Source organism: Apis mellifera, linkage group LG11 (genome assembly GCF_003254395.2).
Source record: "Apis mellifera strain DH4 linkage group LG11, Amel_HAv3.1, whole genome shotgun sequence".
Taxonomy (NCBI): domain Eukaryota; kingdom Metazoa; phylum Arthropoda; class Insecta; order Hymenoptera; family Apidae; genus Apis; species Apis mellifera.
This window is the reverse complement of record NC_037648.1, coordinates 9236318-9253577: the sequence shown is the minus strand read 5'-3', so window position 1 is coordinate 9253577 and position 17260 is coordinate 9236318. Positions and strand designations below refer to the sequence as shown.

The 17260-nt window shown below is 31.8% G+C and overlaps 1 protein-coding gene across 12 annotated transcripts in view; it reads right to left on the bottom strand.

Moving 5' to 3' along the window:
- LOC412865 (collagen alpha-2(IX) chain) overlaps nt 1–17260 on the bottom strand; it is a 328107-nt gene that overhangs the window by 181254 nt on the left and 129593 nt on the right. For 2 of the 12 annotated variants that reach the window (XM_016914908.2, XM_006564342.3), the window contains exon 1: nt 5728–6412. The exons of 9 other annotated variants lie outside the window; for them this stretch is intronic. Coding sequence is in view for 1 of the 3 variants with exons in the window: in XM_026444006.1 (XP_026299791.1) it covers nt 5591–5626 (36 nt within the window). In the remaining 2 variants the exon portion in view is untranslated. Of the gene's footprint in view, nt 1–5590; nt 5680–5727; nt 6413–17260 lie in introns of those variants that run through there. One more of the 12 variants, XM_026444006.1, reaches the window with a different exon arrangement.

Sequence of the window (17260 nt, the reverse complement as noted above, 5' to 3'; positions counted from 1 at the left end):
AAAACGAATGTGAAACACACGTTTCTGCTTTCAATCATATTTCTACATTCATTTTATTAAATCTATATCGATAAACGAAAGGAACGTTATCGTGCATCCGATGAAAAATAATTCAATTAATTTACATCACTGTAACGATTATTCCCCGATAAAACGGAAGCAAAGGAGAAAAGTCTCGTAACATGAATGTTAATTCAACACTCATATTTTTCCCTATCCTTAACACGATACCATCACGAAGATCATATTACACGATTTTTCGAGCTCGTTCGAAGAATTTGAAACACGTAACACATCCGTGACATATCTGTTTCAACGATTCGAATCGCGAATCCAAGAAATACAGAAATAAACCAAGAAGCTTGCAATTTTATCGTTTTCTTTCAAGAAATGGATAATACATATAAAGGATACAATTTTTTGTATACAAGCATCAAATAGAGTTTCATCGAGAATTCAAACATACATCTGGTTTCAATGATATTTTTCTCAATTTTTCTCGTAAGATAAACGAAACAATCTGATCGATGCTTGGATACAAGGAAGCGGCAACAACATTCCATCCACTCTAAATATCTTCTTACACATCCTATCGTAGAGCATAGCTTTTATGGAAGCAATTAAAATTCCTGCCAGATTCTCTCTCTTTCTCTCTCTTTCACACAGTCTCTTTGCCAACTTCCTCTCTTTTATATTATGGAATATTTTATCTATCCGATACATTATAAGACAACGATTCCTATGGCGAATAATAATTAATATTTAGTATCGCTTTCTTCTATACAATTAATAAAATTTCTGAATGAACTTATAATAAAAATGAGGATTTTGTTAAAAATTGTCTTACTGTTTCGTTATTTCATTATTTTTTTGTTACATTTAATATTGTCGTATTGTTTTTTGTAATTTTATTTTTATAAGCATAAAGAAGTTTATTAGATTTTTAATAATAATATTCTATGAAATATAGGACAATTTTTATATTCTTTATTATTTTTTCTATTGTTTTCTATAATAAATAAAAATTTAATTTCAAAATTTCATCCAAGAATTATATCAAGAATTAACAAATAAATATTATTTCATAGTTAGTAGTTAAAAATGTAATGTTGAATATATTTCAGAAGAACCAAGGTATAACAATGAATTATCTTGATAAAACTATAGGGAATCTAAAGGTTTAAAGGAAACTCGATTTTCATTTTCCTTGGGGAATTTTATGAGCAGAATTATCGGTCGAAGAATTTCAAACGATAAAATTATCAAAGAAGATGTAAATTCACAGATTGAGAAAAGCATTCATTTAAAACGAATATATTTAAAAAGACAAGTGATAATTTTGAAAATTTACTTATAAAATATTCAAATTAATAATAATTTTCAATTTTATTATCATTTTTTTTCCTTTTATCATTAAATATTTAAAATAATCTAAATTATTTTTCAATTCTCGATAACATTCTCAATTTATCTTCATACTTTATTCATTTCCTTCCTCCACGACACATATTCATAAAATATTTTCCAATAATTAAAACAAACACTCCTCAACAAAAAAAATATAACCCAACAAAATTCTTTTTCTAAACTGTTTGAATTCAACAATCTTTTTTGTTCTCAATAAATCGCTCTAGTTTGAAAATTTCAATCAATTCTATAAATAGTATTCCATATTCTCCGTATGTAGAACGGTGCATAATGAAGCTTGTAAGCTTATCATGAGAATACACCGAGTTACCAATAAATAGTGAGCATATTCTATTAACCGAACAATGAAAAACATTGTAAAATTATCCGAAATGGAAATATACTGAACGCAATATAAATAGCGAATAATAAAATTATTTGAACAATACAATGGAAAATGATCGATCAAGGAAAGAGTATACAATGAATTACGATTTATTGAAACAAATCGTATTTATATTATATTCACTGAATGCGTACGTAAAGTTAAAGAAAAATTCAACAATATGTAAACAAATTTCATAATATATTTCATTCAATCAATATAAATGTATCAATGTAATTTGATAATGCAATCTGGTATTTTAAATATCTTTTTAATTGTTTAATTTTATAATTTAACAATAACAATAATTAATATTTACAATTTTACGAATTAAAAAAGCAGCTTTGTTCAATACTTAAAAAAAAAAAATGGATTCGATCAATCGATCGATTTTTTTATACAACAAACATTACTAAATGACAGGCGAGTTCGACACGTAATCAATTTTTCGACTCACTGTACGTATTTTTCGATTTACGCGTATTTTTTTCTTTTTTTTTTTTAACTTTGTACTACGCGCCGAGAATTTTCACCATGCACAGCTCGAAATAAAGCTATTCAGTGCAAAGTGTGTCGTGGAGGACCGCAAAAGGTTAACCTTAAAGTAGTCACCTAACGTCGCACTGGTATCGTTATTTTCGCATGTACACTTATACATATATATATATGTATAGAAGCTGTGTGCGCGAGAGTGTGTGCACACGTTCTTCTTCAAAGAACTACGTAACGAGCACGGAGTACGTCACTTTCATTCTCGATTCCTGTGAAAACGCAGTCCACGAAATAGGGAATAGAGAGAGAGAGAGAGAGAGAAAGAGAGAGAAAGGGAGGGAGAGAGAGAGGGAAAGGGAGAGAAGACGTTTCGAAACCACGGTATATAAACGGTTCCCTCGTGCTATGTGATCTGTTATTAACTCGAGGGTGAGGGTTTATCAGTGAACATTGCGTTTCCTTTGGAAATTTTAATTAGAGAATCATTTTGAAATTTAAATTAGTTGAATTTTAGTGGTAGATGTGCATTCTTGCTTTATGCAAATATGTAACTTGGTGATTCTAATCGACAAGTAATATAAATTAATATTGTAAAATGACTTTTATCATTTAAAATTAATATTGTGAATATATATTTTACCATATATTTAATAAAATTCGATAAATTCGATACTTAAAATAAATTTCTGAAAGATAAGAAGTTAATATGAAATATAAATTTAGAATTTAAGATTTGATACATACTTGTCATTATTACATTATTAATTGGCAGCATATTTATTTTAAAAACGTAGGTAAATAATATAATATGTTACCAATACACGAAAATTAAATTAAATATTGCATTATACATACATATATAATTTACATCTAATAAAATTTAAAAAATCAAGTAAAATGTTTAATTCAATTCATTTCTTAATCATTTCAAATACAAGCAATTTATAATTAAAAATTAAAATTGAACATTTTATATAAGAGATATTAATATGTTCGAATCTTCGAATCGATTCTAGAGGCCAAAAGAAACACAAAAATTGGCATACACGTCTGTTGAAGCCTTATTCATTAACTTATAAGTAGTTTAACTTCGTCTTAAATCCAACAGTCGAAGTAGAATAAGACAGTTCTATTTTACTTAATCCAATACGAATTTAATCTCCTTATAACTTAATAAATAAGCTTCAACATTTTTGTACTTTCACGTTTATCTATTCCAATCTCTCACATCAACCCCCCTTCAATCAAGGATATCTCACATATCACCTTACGGCTATTGCTTACAAATCTCTGTAACAAAATATCTATCCACGACAAAAAAAAGAAATCCATTCCAAACAACGCGACAACAAAAAAACTACCCCTAATTTGAAAAGGCTCATTCTCTCTCTCATAGGATCAAGGCGTCATCGCGTTAATTATTCCCTCGAAGGGATATTTTCAACGAGCGAGGCCACTTCGACGAGCCAATTACGAATTAGCTCGTTAACCCGATTCCAAGGAGCCTTAATGCCACCGGATTATTAGCATTGAACCAACCGGTGCAATCGATGATCCCTGGCGACGTATCGAAAGCATCGCTACTTACGCGATGCCAACCCTCCCCTTCATGCTTCCGGTTCGTTCATTAACGTGAGTAGGGAGAATCGGAATGCTCGGTGCATAATTAGTCATTGAGGACAGATCGGCGAAAACCTTGACGATCAGGAGCTACTTGGGCCATCGTTCACTTAGGACGCCTCGTTTTCGTAATTAGTCACGCGTCTTCTAATCACCGTAGAATTTGTTATACGGACTCTTCTCTGAATGATCATTTGCGTTCCTGTTTAGTTTCGTTTTGTCAAATGGAATGCAGTGATAGATCTTTTTTAATTTCTTGATATTCTTTTTCTTTTTTTTGGTGATTATTGATTATTCAAAGTCGCTGATGATGATCTGTACATCAATAATGAATTGAATGGAAAATAAAATAAGTTGGGATTCGTAATTTCATTTGTGATAAAATCCTATATTTTTCCATTTCATAAGAATTATGTAACAGTATAGAAATTGCTTTTGAAACAATAATAGATGCAATCTCGCGTATTTGTCGCGTAAACTATTGATTTTGAGAAATTTTAATTTAAAAATAACATAGAAATTTGAATTTTTCTATTGTAAAAATAATTTTATTACAGGAAACATAGTGCAATAATAATATTAATATAAAAAAAATGTATGAAAAATAGATATTATTCTTTATTACTGATTTTGAATAAATTTAAACCAAAATTTAATTTCACGTGTCAAAAATATTTTTAATCAAATATTTGAAAGATTTTCAACTTTGTATCATTATTTAACAATTTACGAATGGATACATTCATAAATTTTAAAAGAAACACAAATTTATTCACGTATAAACGTTGATCACTTCCTAAAGTATCATAATCATCACATATAAACTTCAAAAAAAAAATTGAGCAAATTTCAATGAGAAAAACGAAAATACCGAGCAAAAAATCTTCTTTGTATCCCCTTAAACGAGCAGAGAAATCAACGCCACTTAAAAGTTCGAGGTACTTTAAAACTTCTCACAAATCCGCACGATATAACTTTGTATTACCCGAAATTCGTCACTCAAGAGAAAGAGAGAGACTTTCAACACTCGTAAACTCCAGTTCTTTATCACTTTTCGATACTTTCCAAGTTCCGATACACCTGCCACGTGCCTCGATTCCCTTTGTGACTCGAAGCCTTATCCGATATTTTCATCAACGACCACTCTATATACTCCTCCATTCGCACAGCACCAAGCACCTAATTGAAATTCACGTTTCACACAAGCTAAACTCACGAGTTCGATCGTTTCGAGAGCAGAAGGTCTGTAAATATGTCGTTGGGGGCAAGGTTAAATCTGTGTTGGCGAGGGTCGCGCGGTAAACCATGGAAAATTATATCCTGTCAGGGCTAATCTCGCCTAAAACTCGACAACATTCGAATCGATGTGAAACTGCGATAACGCGCGCAATAACACAGTTCCACGAATTTCCACAAGTCTGGTCCCGCTCTATTTACCTCCGTCTGTGTTTTTGCGTAGTTTAATAATCAAGCTCGTTTAGCCTGTAACTCGATCTCAAATGATAATACTTTAATACGATAAAAGGGGGGAAAAGGAGACACGATAAATAAGAATCCATCTTCGTACAGCAGCACCCAAAAGAAAGAAAGAAAAGGAGGAGGAGGGAAAACGAGGATCAAAGGCACGCGAAAAGTGGCGGAGAGAAGGAGGAGTTTTAATCAGCTGCTTCAATTTCCAATGCTAACCATCCTCTTAACTTCATCACCGAGTCGTCCAACCATCAAAAAGCAGGAACCGCTGCTTCCAATCCACCTGGTCCATCATCTCGAATCCCCATCCAAGCTTTCTTAACCGGCATCACGTATCTTGTCTTGCTACTTACACCCACTGGCCAAATCGTCCTCTTCACCTAGATCCCCTTCACAATTCTCGCATCCAAATCTTCCTCCAGAAGATCCATCATCTCGAAAAATCACCTCCTCTCCCTTCCCTTCTCAGACTCACACCAAAGGCCCCACCACTGCCAGGATCCCCCTCGAAGGATCTAGGATCACAACAACTTATTACTCCCACGACACGATGAGCGTTGTCAAACGGGCGTCGAAGCGAAACGAAGCGGAATCATAGTAGACTTCCTCGAGCGAGAACGAACGACTCGCGTTCGAATCGTAAGCGAGTTATTTTATCCGCGCGCGGCAAATCGTGATCGAATGGAACACAAACGGGTTGTGGCCCCCGTCGCCGTCGCCCGCCGCGTGATTTTTTCCTCCGCCTCCTGCGGGCGCAGCAGCGCTTCCGCGCGCGTACCAAGCCGATCCGCGGTCGAAATTGCCGCCGGCCGACGTCAGCCGGTCGCGTCGGGACGCCTCTCATAAACAGAGAGGGCCTGCATTCGAGCGCGCCCGATCACCACGGATCGCTGCTCGATCGTCGTGTGCCACCACCACCACCTCCACCACCGCGGCTCGAGGCGTCGCGGCGCCGCGCGCGCTCCAGGTGGCGCGAGACGCCGAGGAATCGGGGGGCCGGCGGCGCGATACCCGAAGCCGCTCGAACGAACGGAGGCGCACTGGCGATTCGACGGGTCCGCGGGACGAGAGGAACGATGCTGCCGCCTCGTGGCGCGCCTCCGAACGAAACTGAGCGCGCCTCCGACCAACCGCCACCCCCGCAGTCGCGTCCGCGACGCCGAGGCTCGAGTGGGGCGGCTGCGTCGCGACCCCCTCCCTCCCCTCCCTCCCTAGAACTTCACGCCCCCGCCTCTTGCGCGCGAGTGGGACGGAGGAAGGATGAGAAATCTTTGCTATCCGCTTGCTTTCCTGCCTCTCCACGCGAGAATGTTTTTAATGTTCGTGGATAAAGGTGGTTTTCGAGGGATGGATATACGTGTATCAGGATGGAAGGGTGATTTTTTTGGAGAGGAAAGGGAGGTCGACTTGTGAAGATTCTTGGAGAGTGATGGATGAGAGGGATGGAATGTGTTTAGTGGTGATCGTGGTGCAAGTGGTTCGATGTAGATCGTGGTTGAAGGATGTTAGTGGTGCGTTCGAGAGGAGAATTGATGAGGGGTTAATTGGTTTGTGTTTGTGGGTTTGTTAAGGATTTAACTTTGATATAAGCGTTTGATATAAGCTCCTTCTTTCACTATTCTACTGATTGATACTGATTTATTTCATTACAAAAAATAAATGTTCTCTAGATTAAATAATATTTTGTTATTTTGTATCTTCGAATTTGTATCGTAGAGATCAATCAATGTATTCTAATATTACTAATACATCGATGCATTTGTTCATTGTTTCATTAAGCATTTTATTCTTCCATTTCGGATGACAAAATGTTTCACGACTCGGTGTCTAAGTGTGTCATTTAATAAACTTTAAACAACTGTAATATCTTAGCTTTTTATATCTCAAGAACATCAAAATGTTTCACGTGATGTATCACATTAGTTGTGGGAGTGACACCAAGGTTAAATTGCGAGCGCTCTTAACCGACTCTCATATATATATATATATTTAACCTCTCCTTATCTACCTTTTCCTTTCTTTGCCACTCATTTCTTTTCTCATTCACCCTTCAAACCATTCCCTGGATACATACAGACGTGAAACAAAGATTCATTAAAACCTCTTCCTATTCTGCTACTTTTTTTCTTCTTCTTTGAAACGTAAGAATAGCCGGACGTTTTATATTTTCATTTGTACTTTCATTATTTCTTTCTATCGATAACAGTGATGTAATTAATTTTATCATTTAACTTAGAAATGATATGTGAAGCAAATTTTATTTGAAAATTATGATTAAAAATATTGTAATTATCTGTGTAAACAGAAAATAAAAATTACAATATTAAATAAAAATTAGAATAAAATAAAAAGTAAAGATTATTGAATATAAATTCATATTTCGTTTAATTAATATCGATATATTGAAAAATTTATATTGATAAAGTTTATGTCAATAAGAAAGTTACATTCTTTCTACGCATTCTTTCTATGAGATTAAAAATTAAGACAAAGAAATTTATTAAGTAAGTTGAAACAGATCAATCATATGGTTATACTCCTTAAACGCTTGGCCATTATACTGTACGTACTACTGTACTTGATTGTACCATGATAAATTCCACACTTCCTTTTTATTATAGAGATCAAACGTCTTTAAATAATAACGATTCATAAAAAATTTTCTTTCACGAAACTGTGAAACCTAAGTTACAATGATTAATTATCTAATCTATAAATCAAATTTTCATCTTCTTCAAAATGTCATCAAATTAATTTATATACTTAATATTCATTAAAATACGAGAAATCTAGATAGAGGAAATATTATGTTTTAAACATCATATATTCGTCCTCACGAATTATGCGTGACGTCATCTGGTGACTTTTTTCTACCATGTCAAAAAAAAATATGCGTCGAGGTTTGCTAAACAACCCGGCACGAGTTCGCGAATAACTGGTTAATTTCCTAAAACAGTCGTCTCTCTCTCTCTTTCTCTCGTAGATTACAAGTTGTTTAGAAAGTTTAAAATTCTACTGGATTTTTCATTTCATTTTTGGAAATATGAAAATAACTTTTTTCCCTTCCACGAATTTTTTAATTAAAAAAAATTCGGAGATTAAAAACTTGTCGTTTGCAAAATTATTCGAAACAGCGCGTTATATTTAAAAATATAATATAGTTTATCGATAACGTATTTATTCAATTTTGATCCGCAATACCGAATGGGCGCATTGTTACGTGAATTTGAGATTGAATTTCATTAAGGTATAATTTGAAATGGGTAGAGGTATTTAGAAGTTAATTATAAATATTGAAAATAAGATAAATAAAAAAAAAGTGTAAATTGTATGATATAATGAGTTAATATAGGAACGTTATTTATACAATGAACGAGCTTTTGTAATAAAGTTACCTTCATTGCTGTAATATTAATCACGACCTGATAAAATTGGGATGATTCGAAACAACGAAGAAAGTTTTCATTAAATAATTAAAGAGTTATGAGTGAATAATTATATCACTAATAAGACAAGTAAACTTTTAATTATTTTCAATCACGTAGTTTTCTAGTTTCTTCCAATGTAATTATCGATCTTTGTTGAATAATATTCTCTCAAAATCTCTCGAAATATCAAAACGACATAATTACATTTTCTAAATATACTCATTTCAAATATTTCCATTATTTCACATTCTTCGACGAATCAAATATCCCAATATATTTCGTGCTATTATTGTTGTATCATTTCACGAATAAAACCGCATCATTTCAAATCGAATAAAACCTCATCCGTCCACAAAATAACGAAAAAATCATTGGATCGAAATCGGTTGGATCGAATCGACGACCGGAAACGAGAGATCAAGTCGATCACGGTAAACATTATCCGTCATTCCATCGTGCACTAATGAAATTACCATTGCTGTCATTCCACAAGAGGAGGGTTTAACGCGAGAATTAATTGTTAATCGTGGCCGTTAATTCCCCAAGTTTCACGGGACTATTGATTCTCCCTTGGATCGGACAACGAGGCGTAATAGTTGGCCGGTATGCCCGACAGAAACGACGAATAATCTGTCGTGGCTACGAAACCAGAAAATTGAACCGATTGAAATCTATTCTACCGTCTTATCGAGGACCACGATTGAATTAACCGGCCAATTATCGAGCCCGACCTCTCCAGCTAACAATACTTATCCCGCGACCTCCCATTCGGATCAAGCGTTACGGATGTGCAAAATACTTCTACACCTCGATATTTCTTTGAATAATGAATCGACCGATTTCAAGGGGAATTTCGAATGTCTTTTGGAAGGGGGGGATAAATGGCATTTATCGACATTGAACATGGTTCTGCTTTTAGATGTTTGATATATTAGAAAAGTTTTTTTTTTTTTTTTTGCGTGAGGATATAAAATCGCGTGGCGATCAATTTGACGATAAATTTTTGAGAAATGGACTATGGTGATAAAATTGGACTATTCGGGAGTCAAATTGATCGAGGCTACTTTTTTTTATAAAGAAAAATTTTAAGCTAAAATTTAGGATCAGCGTTTAATTTATTTAAAAATTAATCGGTTTGGCTTCTATATGGTTAAATATCTCCTAGATATGAACATTTAGAATATTTACACTGATATCAATGTTTGATATATCTTTTAAAATAATTTCAATAAAAAATAATTAATGTGGAATTGATATTCAGAATTGCTATTACTCTTGATCTTATTTATATCGTTAAAATGAAAGAAAAAAGTCTTTGATTAATAAATAAATTATTGAAATATTGTTCTTGTCCACTTCAATAACTTTTTTTCTATTCAAAGATAAAAAAAATATCGAAAGGAATGATAATTAAAGCTAAATGATTTCTAAAATTCTGAATTATAAAATAAAATAAATTCCACAATATAACTTTCAATATATTTGACTAACAATTTATAATATTCACGTAAATTATTGATACATTATATTTAGTGATCATATAAATTTACTGTAATGTAAATTCGAAAGGAAGAAAAGTAAAAGAGGAGGAATTAGTATAGCTGGAAATGTTAATGAAAGAAAAAAGTGAAAAAAGAAAATAATTTAATCACAGAAGTCTCGCTACATTTGACTAAAATTCTACCACGCTTTCATCTACTAAAAGTCCCTTTTAATTATTTACTCTCTACTTTAAATTTAACTGTACGGATATTGCATCACTTCATTTAATCTTACACGTGTATATTCACCTTCTTTCTTCTTCTTCTTTTTTTTTTTTTGAATATTTAAATTTAAAAATTTTTTTCTTTAAATACAATATTAATATTTCTTTCTTTGAATATTAATATGCATATATATTTTTTTAAAAATCTTGAATGGACATGCACCCTTCGCTCAAACACTCAGTTCTCAAACACTCTTCCTTCACAGCTTTTAGCAGTCTAGACTAAACACTCTTCTCTCGCACCTTTACCACTCTAGAGACTCGGCACACTTCATTTCCATGTCTATGACCCAAATTATTATTAACTCGATTCATGTAAATTTCATTATTCTCCAAATATCAACACTTTCGTAATTGCTATATTATTTCTTGTAAGTTAAGAATTCTTGCAAATTGGAAAATATTTCACTGGAAAAATATTTTTTGTATGAATAATCTTAATTATCAATGTTATCATAATCAAATATTTTAATAATGCACACATACATATATTATATTAACTTCAAAATTGGAAAAGAGTGAATATATACTCATTCTTGTTATATTTAGAATTAAAAAGGAAAAAATGAAAAATATATAGAATAGATAAAAAATTAAACATAATTACACGAAACTATATTACCAATAATCTGCCAATATATTAACATCTTTCAAATCAATTTAAGAGGATAGAATGGACAAATTCATGGTGATGAATATTTGAACAAATGAATCGCAGATAAATGGGTCAATGCCTTCAGGTGAATTTTTAATGGCGCGAACAATCGACGAGAAGAGAACGCGTATGATCGCGTGATGGACTATAATCCACGATTGCTCGATATAAACGATTTGTTTCTACTCCTCTCCGCCGCGAATTTTGTCACTCGGTTCGAAACACCATAAATTCAGCCTGACCGTAAAATTCGTATTGTCGTGCGTATTCGTTTTAAACCGATATTTCTCTGAGAATAAATAAATCACACCCTCTCTTCGTTCGTCTCGAATACGTCACATTATCTTCCCTCTAATTATTCTTTTTTCTGATAAATTCGTAATCAGATTTGGACAAATTAAAATAATAAATATTAGGAATAATTTATTTATAGATGAATTTGAATAATTTTGAAATATTATTTGGAAATGGATAGAAATAATATTAATTTATTTGAAACATTAAAAGAAAAAAATTGTAAAATTAAACGTGTAATTACTCGTGAAATAAATAACACACATCGTTTGAAATGATATTTCAAATGTGTTCAGACATCTGGCCATTTCGAATCTCTACCCCTCAAATATTTTTCCACCGTATAATCCAAGTAAGATTTCCAAGCAACGGGATAACTATCCCTTAATTGCTCTGTCAATTATTCTCTCACTACTGTTTCTTTGACTTACTACCAACAAGGAAGGGAACTTCTTCCTGATTGAAGAAATTTCTTTTCTTCGAATTTTCGAAGTTAACCGAACTTCTCGAAAGTTGGTTGGGCCGAGTGTTGAGGGCAGTTAAAACGAAATACGAATCCCGATCTACTCTGTTGTGAAAAGTGAAGAGACCCGTTCGATGGTGAAGAGAGACAAGAAAAGATGAAATATTTGGATTTTTCTATCCGTTCATCGAGAATGTGCGAGTCTATTGGAAATTGTATAAAAAGAAACGAAATTGAACGAAATGTCATATCTCTGGAATTGGAAAATGTTATTAATTTTTAGATGAAGTTGAATAAGATGAGATGATATAATAATTTCAATTTATAATTGTTCTACAGAGACAGGATTTCTAAGAGGAAAAATTGATTAAGATTATGTTGAAAGTTTTAATTTTTAATCGGTGTTATATATTATATATTTAAATCTTGTTTTTCGAATACTTTAAATATAACTAAAAAAAAATATATAATATATCATACAAAATATAAAATATCACAAAGTTTCATAAAATTAAAAATGATCGATTCTCTCAAAATTAATATCAAAAGCAAGATACAGAGACATTTATACCATCCATTATTAATCAGTCACAAGTTAATCAAATGCAAAGACCCGAATATTACGAAATTATCCCCTCAAAAAACCATACTGCGCCATCCTTTAAACAAAAGCGTGCGAGCTTAATTCCCTGTTCTCTGCACCGCAATTTCATTGTTCCCCGGTGAATGCCGAATCGAGCAACAGTTTGACAAGGACAGTTTCGATCGGTGTGAAATGCACTTCTGCCCAACCCGGAAGCCTTATCGTCCTCGTTACACGGCTGTTCATGTGCGACAAACGGTTTCGTTATGGTCCACTGCATTCGAACTTGCACATTGCCCCCGCTTTCGCAACATTTTGTCCGATCGGTGAGCTCCTCTTCTCTCTTTCTCCCTTGAAAGTTCGTTCTCTTTCTTTTTCCTTTTCTCTCTTTCTTCCTCTCGAGAGATCCACTCGTTTCAATCGTTCTCTATCACGAAGTTATTATTTTAACCGCTTTTGTTGCGCTATTGCGACTCGCGAATTTGAAAATTGCGTATATTTTCTTTCGTTTCTCGGTCGGTTTGAGATTTGTTATTTTTCTATTGTTTGTAAAATATATTTTATATCGCGTGTTATATGCTTTTGGAAATGAAAGTGGAGTGCTTGAATGGTAATTGGGAAATGGAGATTGGAGAGAATTTGTAATTCGTAATTTTATAACTGCCTGTTATACGGATGTACAAGAATCGTTTCGAAAATGATACGTAAATGTTTTCAAAAGATCACGTAAAGGAATAATATTAGTTTTTTAATCGAAAGAGATGAATTCTGATGAAGTTTGTAATGTAGTTGTTGCAATTAAAAGGAATGAAAGAAACGAAAAATATATTCAAAATTGCAACTGCAATAAATGTGAATTTAAGTATATCAATTTTTAAAAAAATAATTCTAAATGATCTAATAAAGTAAAATAAGATTTTTCTGAATCCTTAATGAAATAATGAATCTAAGTTTGGAAAAATATTTTCATTTCTATATTAAATTTAATTTGACATTAATTCGATTTGACACAAATCTATAAAAAAATTCTAAAAAAAATTCAGTATTCGATTCGAAATATTCATTTCAAAATAGAAAATGAATCAAAGTTTCTGTAACCTAATTATTATATATATAAATCGTATATATGAATGTATCATTTATTAAAAATTAATTTTATCTATAAAGCATATTTCATTTCGCGATATACATACATCCATTATTATTGATTTCAATCAATTTGGAACACAATATCAATATATGTTATGTTATTCGAAGAGCAATAATGATCGTTTTTCTTCGCCACTAAATTGGTATCACTTATCCTACATCCAATCAATTAACTGTTCCATTATGATAAATTTAATTCCTCTTCTTGATGTTATTATTGCATTCGTATATCATATTGGGGGCTTATGATGCTGGCGAGGCGAATTTATCCAGCTCTGATCGATTATTCATACAATTTAGTTACAACTTGTAAAGATATAATAAATGTCAATCGTGCTATTATAATTTTTATGACTCGAGAAATTTTATGATTTCACATATTCGCGATGATAAATTTAATTTTGTTTGTAAAATATTATACAATTTGATAGAATCACTGATTTCAAAAACAGAAATAGAAATTTCAAACGTAACTCGAACTTATTTTATTATTTTATTAGTCAATACATTATTCATATAATTAAATACACATGTATACTTCTAAATTTTGCCCTAATTTTTAATCTCTGATATATAATAATATTTTTAAAGAATAAATATAAATTTAATTTAATAAAAAAAAATAGTATTCTTGTTATAATATTAATTAATTATAAATAAGAAAATCAATTGAAAATAAATATAAATTTAATAAAATGAAATAAATATAAATTTAATAAAAAGAAGTAGTATTCTTGTTATAATATTAATTAATTATAAACAAGAAAATCAATTGAAAATAATATATAATTTGAATAATAATAAATAAGAAACTATTATATATATATACTTAGTAAGTTTAAATAATTTTTTATTCTATTTCATATTTTGCATCGAATAAATAAATATTCTTGCATTACTCCTACAATAATATGTTTTATATATTAAATAATTCATCATTCTAATATCCAAGTTTAATATCAAAAATTATTTAAATCTCACGATTGAAAATCTTCAAGATAAAGAATGATCCTACTTTTGATTCCCCATCGGTGTCCATTAACAGATTAAAGATCGGCACTCGGAACTACTTAATACTCACGATTAAATCTCTTCAAGATCAAGAATGATTCCATCTTCGAATTCTCATCTATATCCATTAACAAATTAAAAATCACCGTTCCAAAAGAAGAAGGAACGCAATTCGTCGAAGCAATTTCTCGTTACAGCTCAAGTGTCATCCACCCACGCTCCAACGATCGTCATCGCGATTCGTTTTTTTTTTACACTCGTATCGGTGCAAACCATCGATCTATGGCCAAACGTGGAATAAGGTAACCTCGAAGAAACGTTTGTCTCTTTCCACGACTCTTATTCGTGTGAAATGGCTCGAAAACAAGAGATTCAACAGCGAGCAAATCGATGCTCCCCTTGGGAATGGAAATGCAAAAGAACAGTCGACCCATTTTTTTTTTCCTCTCCTATTTCCCCTTTTTCCCTCTCTTTCCCTCTCTTTCTCCGTCTTATTTACGAGTATATTCGGACGAAGCAAGAGAAAAAATGTAAAAGTCGAAAAACTAAAAAGTTAGATATTTGGAGTTTATTTTTCCAGTCAATAAGAAATTTAATTTCGCGATAGACAATAGCCGAGACGATAGATGGGTGCAAAATTAAATTGTTCGTAACTTGAAAAAAAAAGTTTGATCGAGGATTGTCGCATATCAAGTTTTGTATGCATTTTCAATCTCTAGGATCTAGCCTTTAAATTTTTTACTCACTTCGTTCGCACACCCCGGTATATTCCGTCCCTCTTTCTCTCGTAATTCTGTTCATTCCTTCTGGGCTTGAATTCTCACTATCGGGGCCACCAGATCTCTGGTAAACTAATTTCGTTTCGGAAAAGCATTGGTTAACACGATCCCTACCCTTCCTTTACATCCTTATCCACGAGTTACGATATTCGACTCTTTTTTTCCTGTATTTCTCTGCGCCTTTTCCTTCTATCTCTCTCACATTTTATTGACCATAGATGCCAGACCCTCTGTCCATCAATGTTTCGTTTGAAAAATAAGAAAAAAAAAAAAGAGGTGGAAACTCTTTCTACGATATTCGTTCAGAAAGCTTCATATTTCGGGTCCGATATCGGTGTCACGTGTTCAATTTTTGGGGTGGACACAGGTGACGTTAGTTCTGAGGGCTACTCTATCTCTGCGTAATTGTCTTTGAAAAGTACAGTTTCCCGTGGCGGAAAATTCTCTTGAAAAAAATGTTGCCTGGAATGTAGGACATTCCTGTTTGTTTGATTGTGTTTCGAGATATTGATGGGAACGAAAGAAAAAGAAAATTGTTTTTCTGGGATGGATCAATGGAAAAAGTAAATAAATTATTCTATTGCAAATTACAATTGTTATTTTTATGTATATATATATATATTAATTAAGATATTAATATCTTCTTAATAGTTCCATTTCTAAAAGAAAGTCATTGATATCAGATTATATTTTTGAAATGAAGCAAAATGTTTAATGTATTTTCATTTTATATGAAATATTTAATGTATGATATTATAGGTTTTTATTACGATTAAATGTTTATAATTTTATTGTAAAATTGTCCAACTATACGGAATTAATGGTGATTTATCGTAAGCTTCACAGAGGAAACTTTCACAGAATGTCATTTAACATTGATGGAAGCTTTATATTTGCTATTTATTTATGCAAGAAGGGAAATAAATTTTTAAAGCGTTCGATCGTTCGCCATTTTTATACTTTTTTTTTTTTTTAATCCATTGCTATTTCCACAATTTTGTATAAAAATTCGACAGTCAATTCTATGGTTCGACGTTAATCTAGCTTTCAAAAAATTAAAGTATATCCGGTTTTCAGAGATTTATTCCAGTGATATCGATACCAACGATATTTTTGAACAAAGGAATTACTCTTGTGTATCATTTGCGAACTAGAACGAAGAGAATATGACATATCGGTTTAAATTTACACTACAATTACAGAGTTTAAATATTAATTGTTGCAATACAAATTATTAATAATATATTGCATTATAATTACACAATACGTATATCATATAAACGATATATAATATTAATAAATAATTTTATTTGTTTTCTTTGACCTCCATTTATTATTATACAATAAAATCATCTTTGTTCAATCCTTAATTAAAATTGATTTTAAAATATTCAATTTTATAGATATATGATATGTAAAATATGCAAAATCTGAAAGAGCTTAATGTGCCATTACAAGGTTATAATATCAATAATGAAATGCATGAAATTTAATAAGAAAAATTTACAAATTTCAATTGATTAAAATTATAAAAGAATAACTTAAACTTGACTGTTGTCAAGTAGTACTAAACATTAAATAATTAATAAATTATCATGCTACTTTCCTACTACCTGAAAGAGTATTACTTTCAAATATTTTATTTCTAATATGTATATATACTATGGCACAATACAAGTATAAAATTAAATTAATGAAATTACATTCAGAAAAAAGATACTTTAACAAATGCGAACAAATCAATTTCATTTAAAATTCG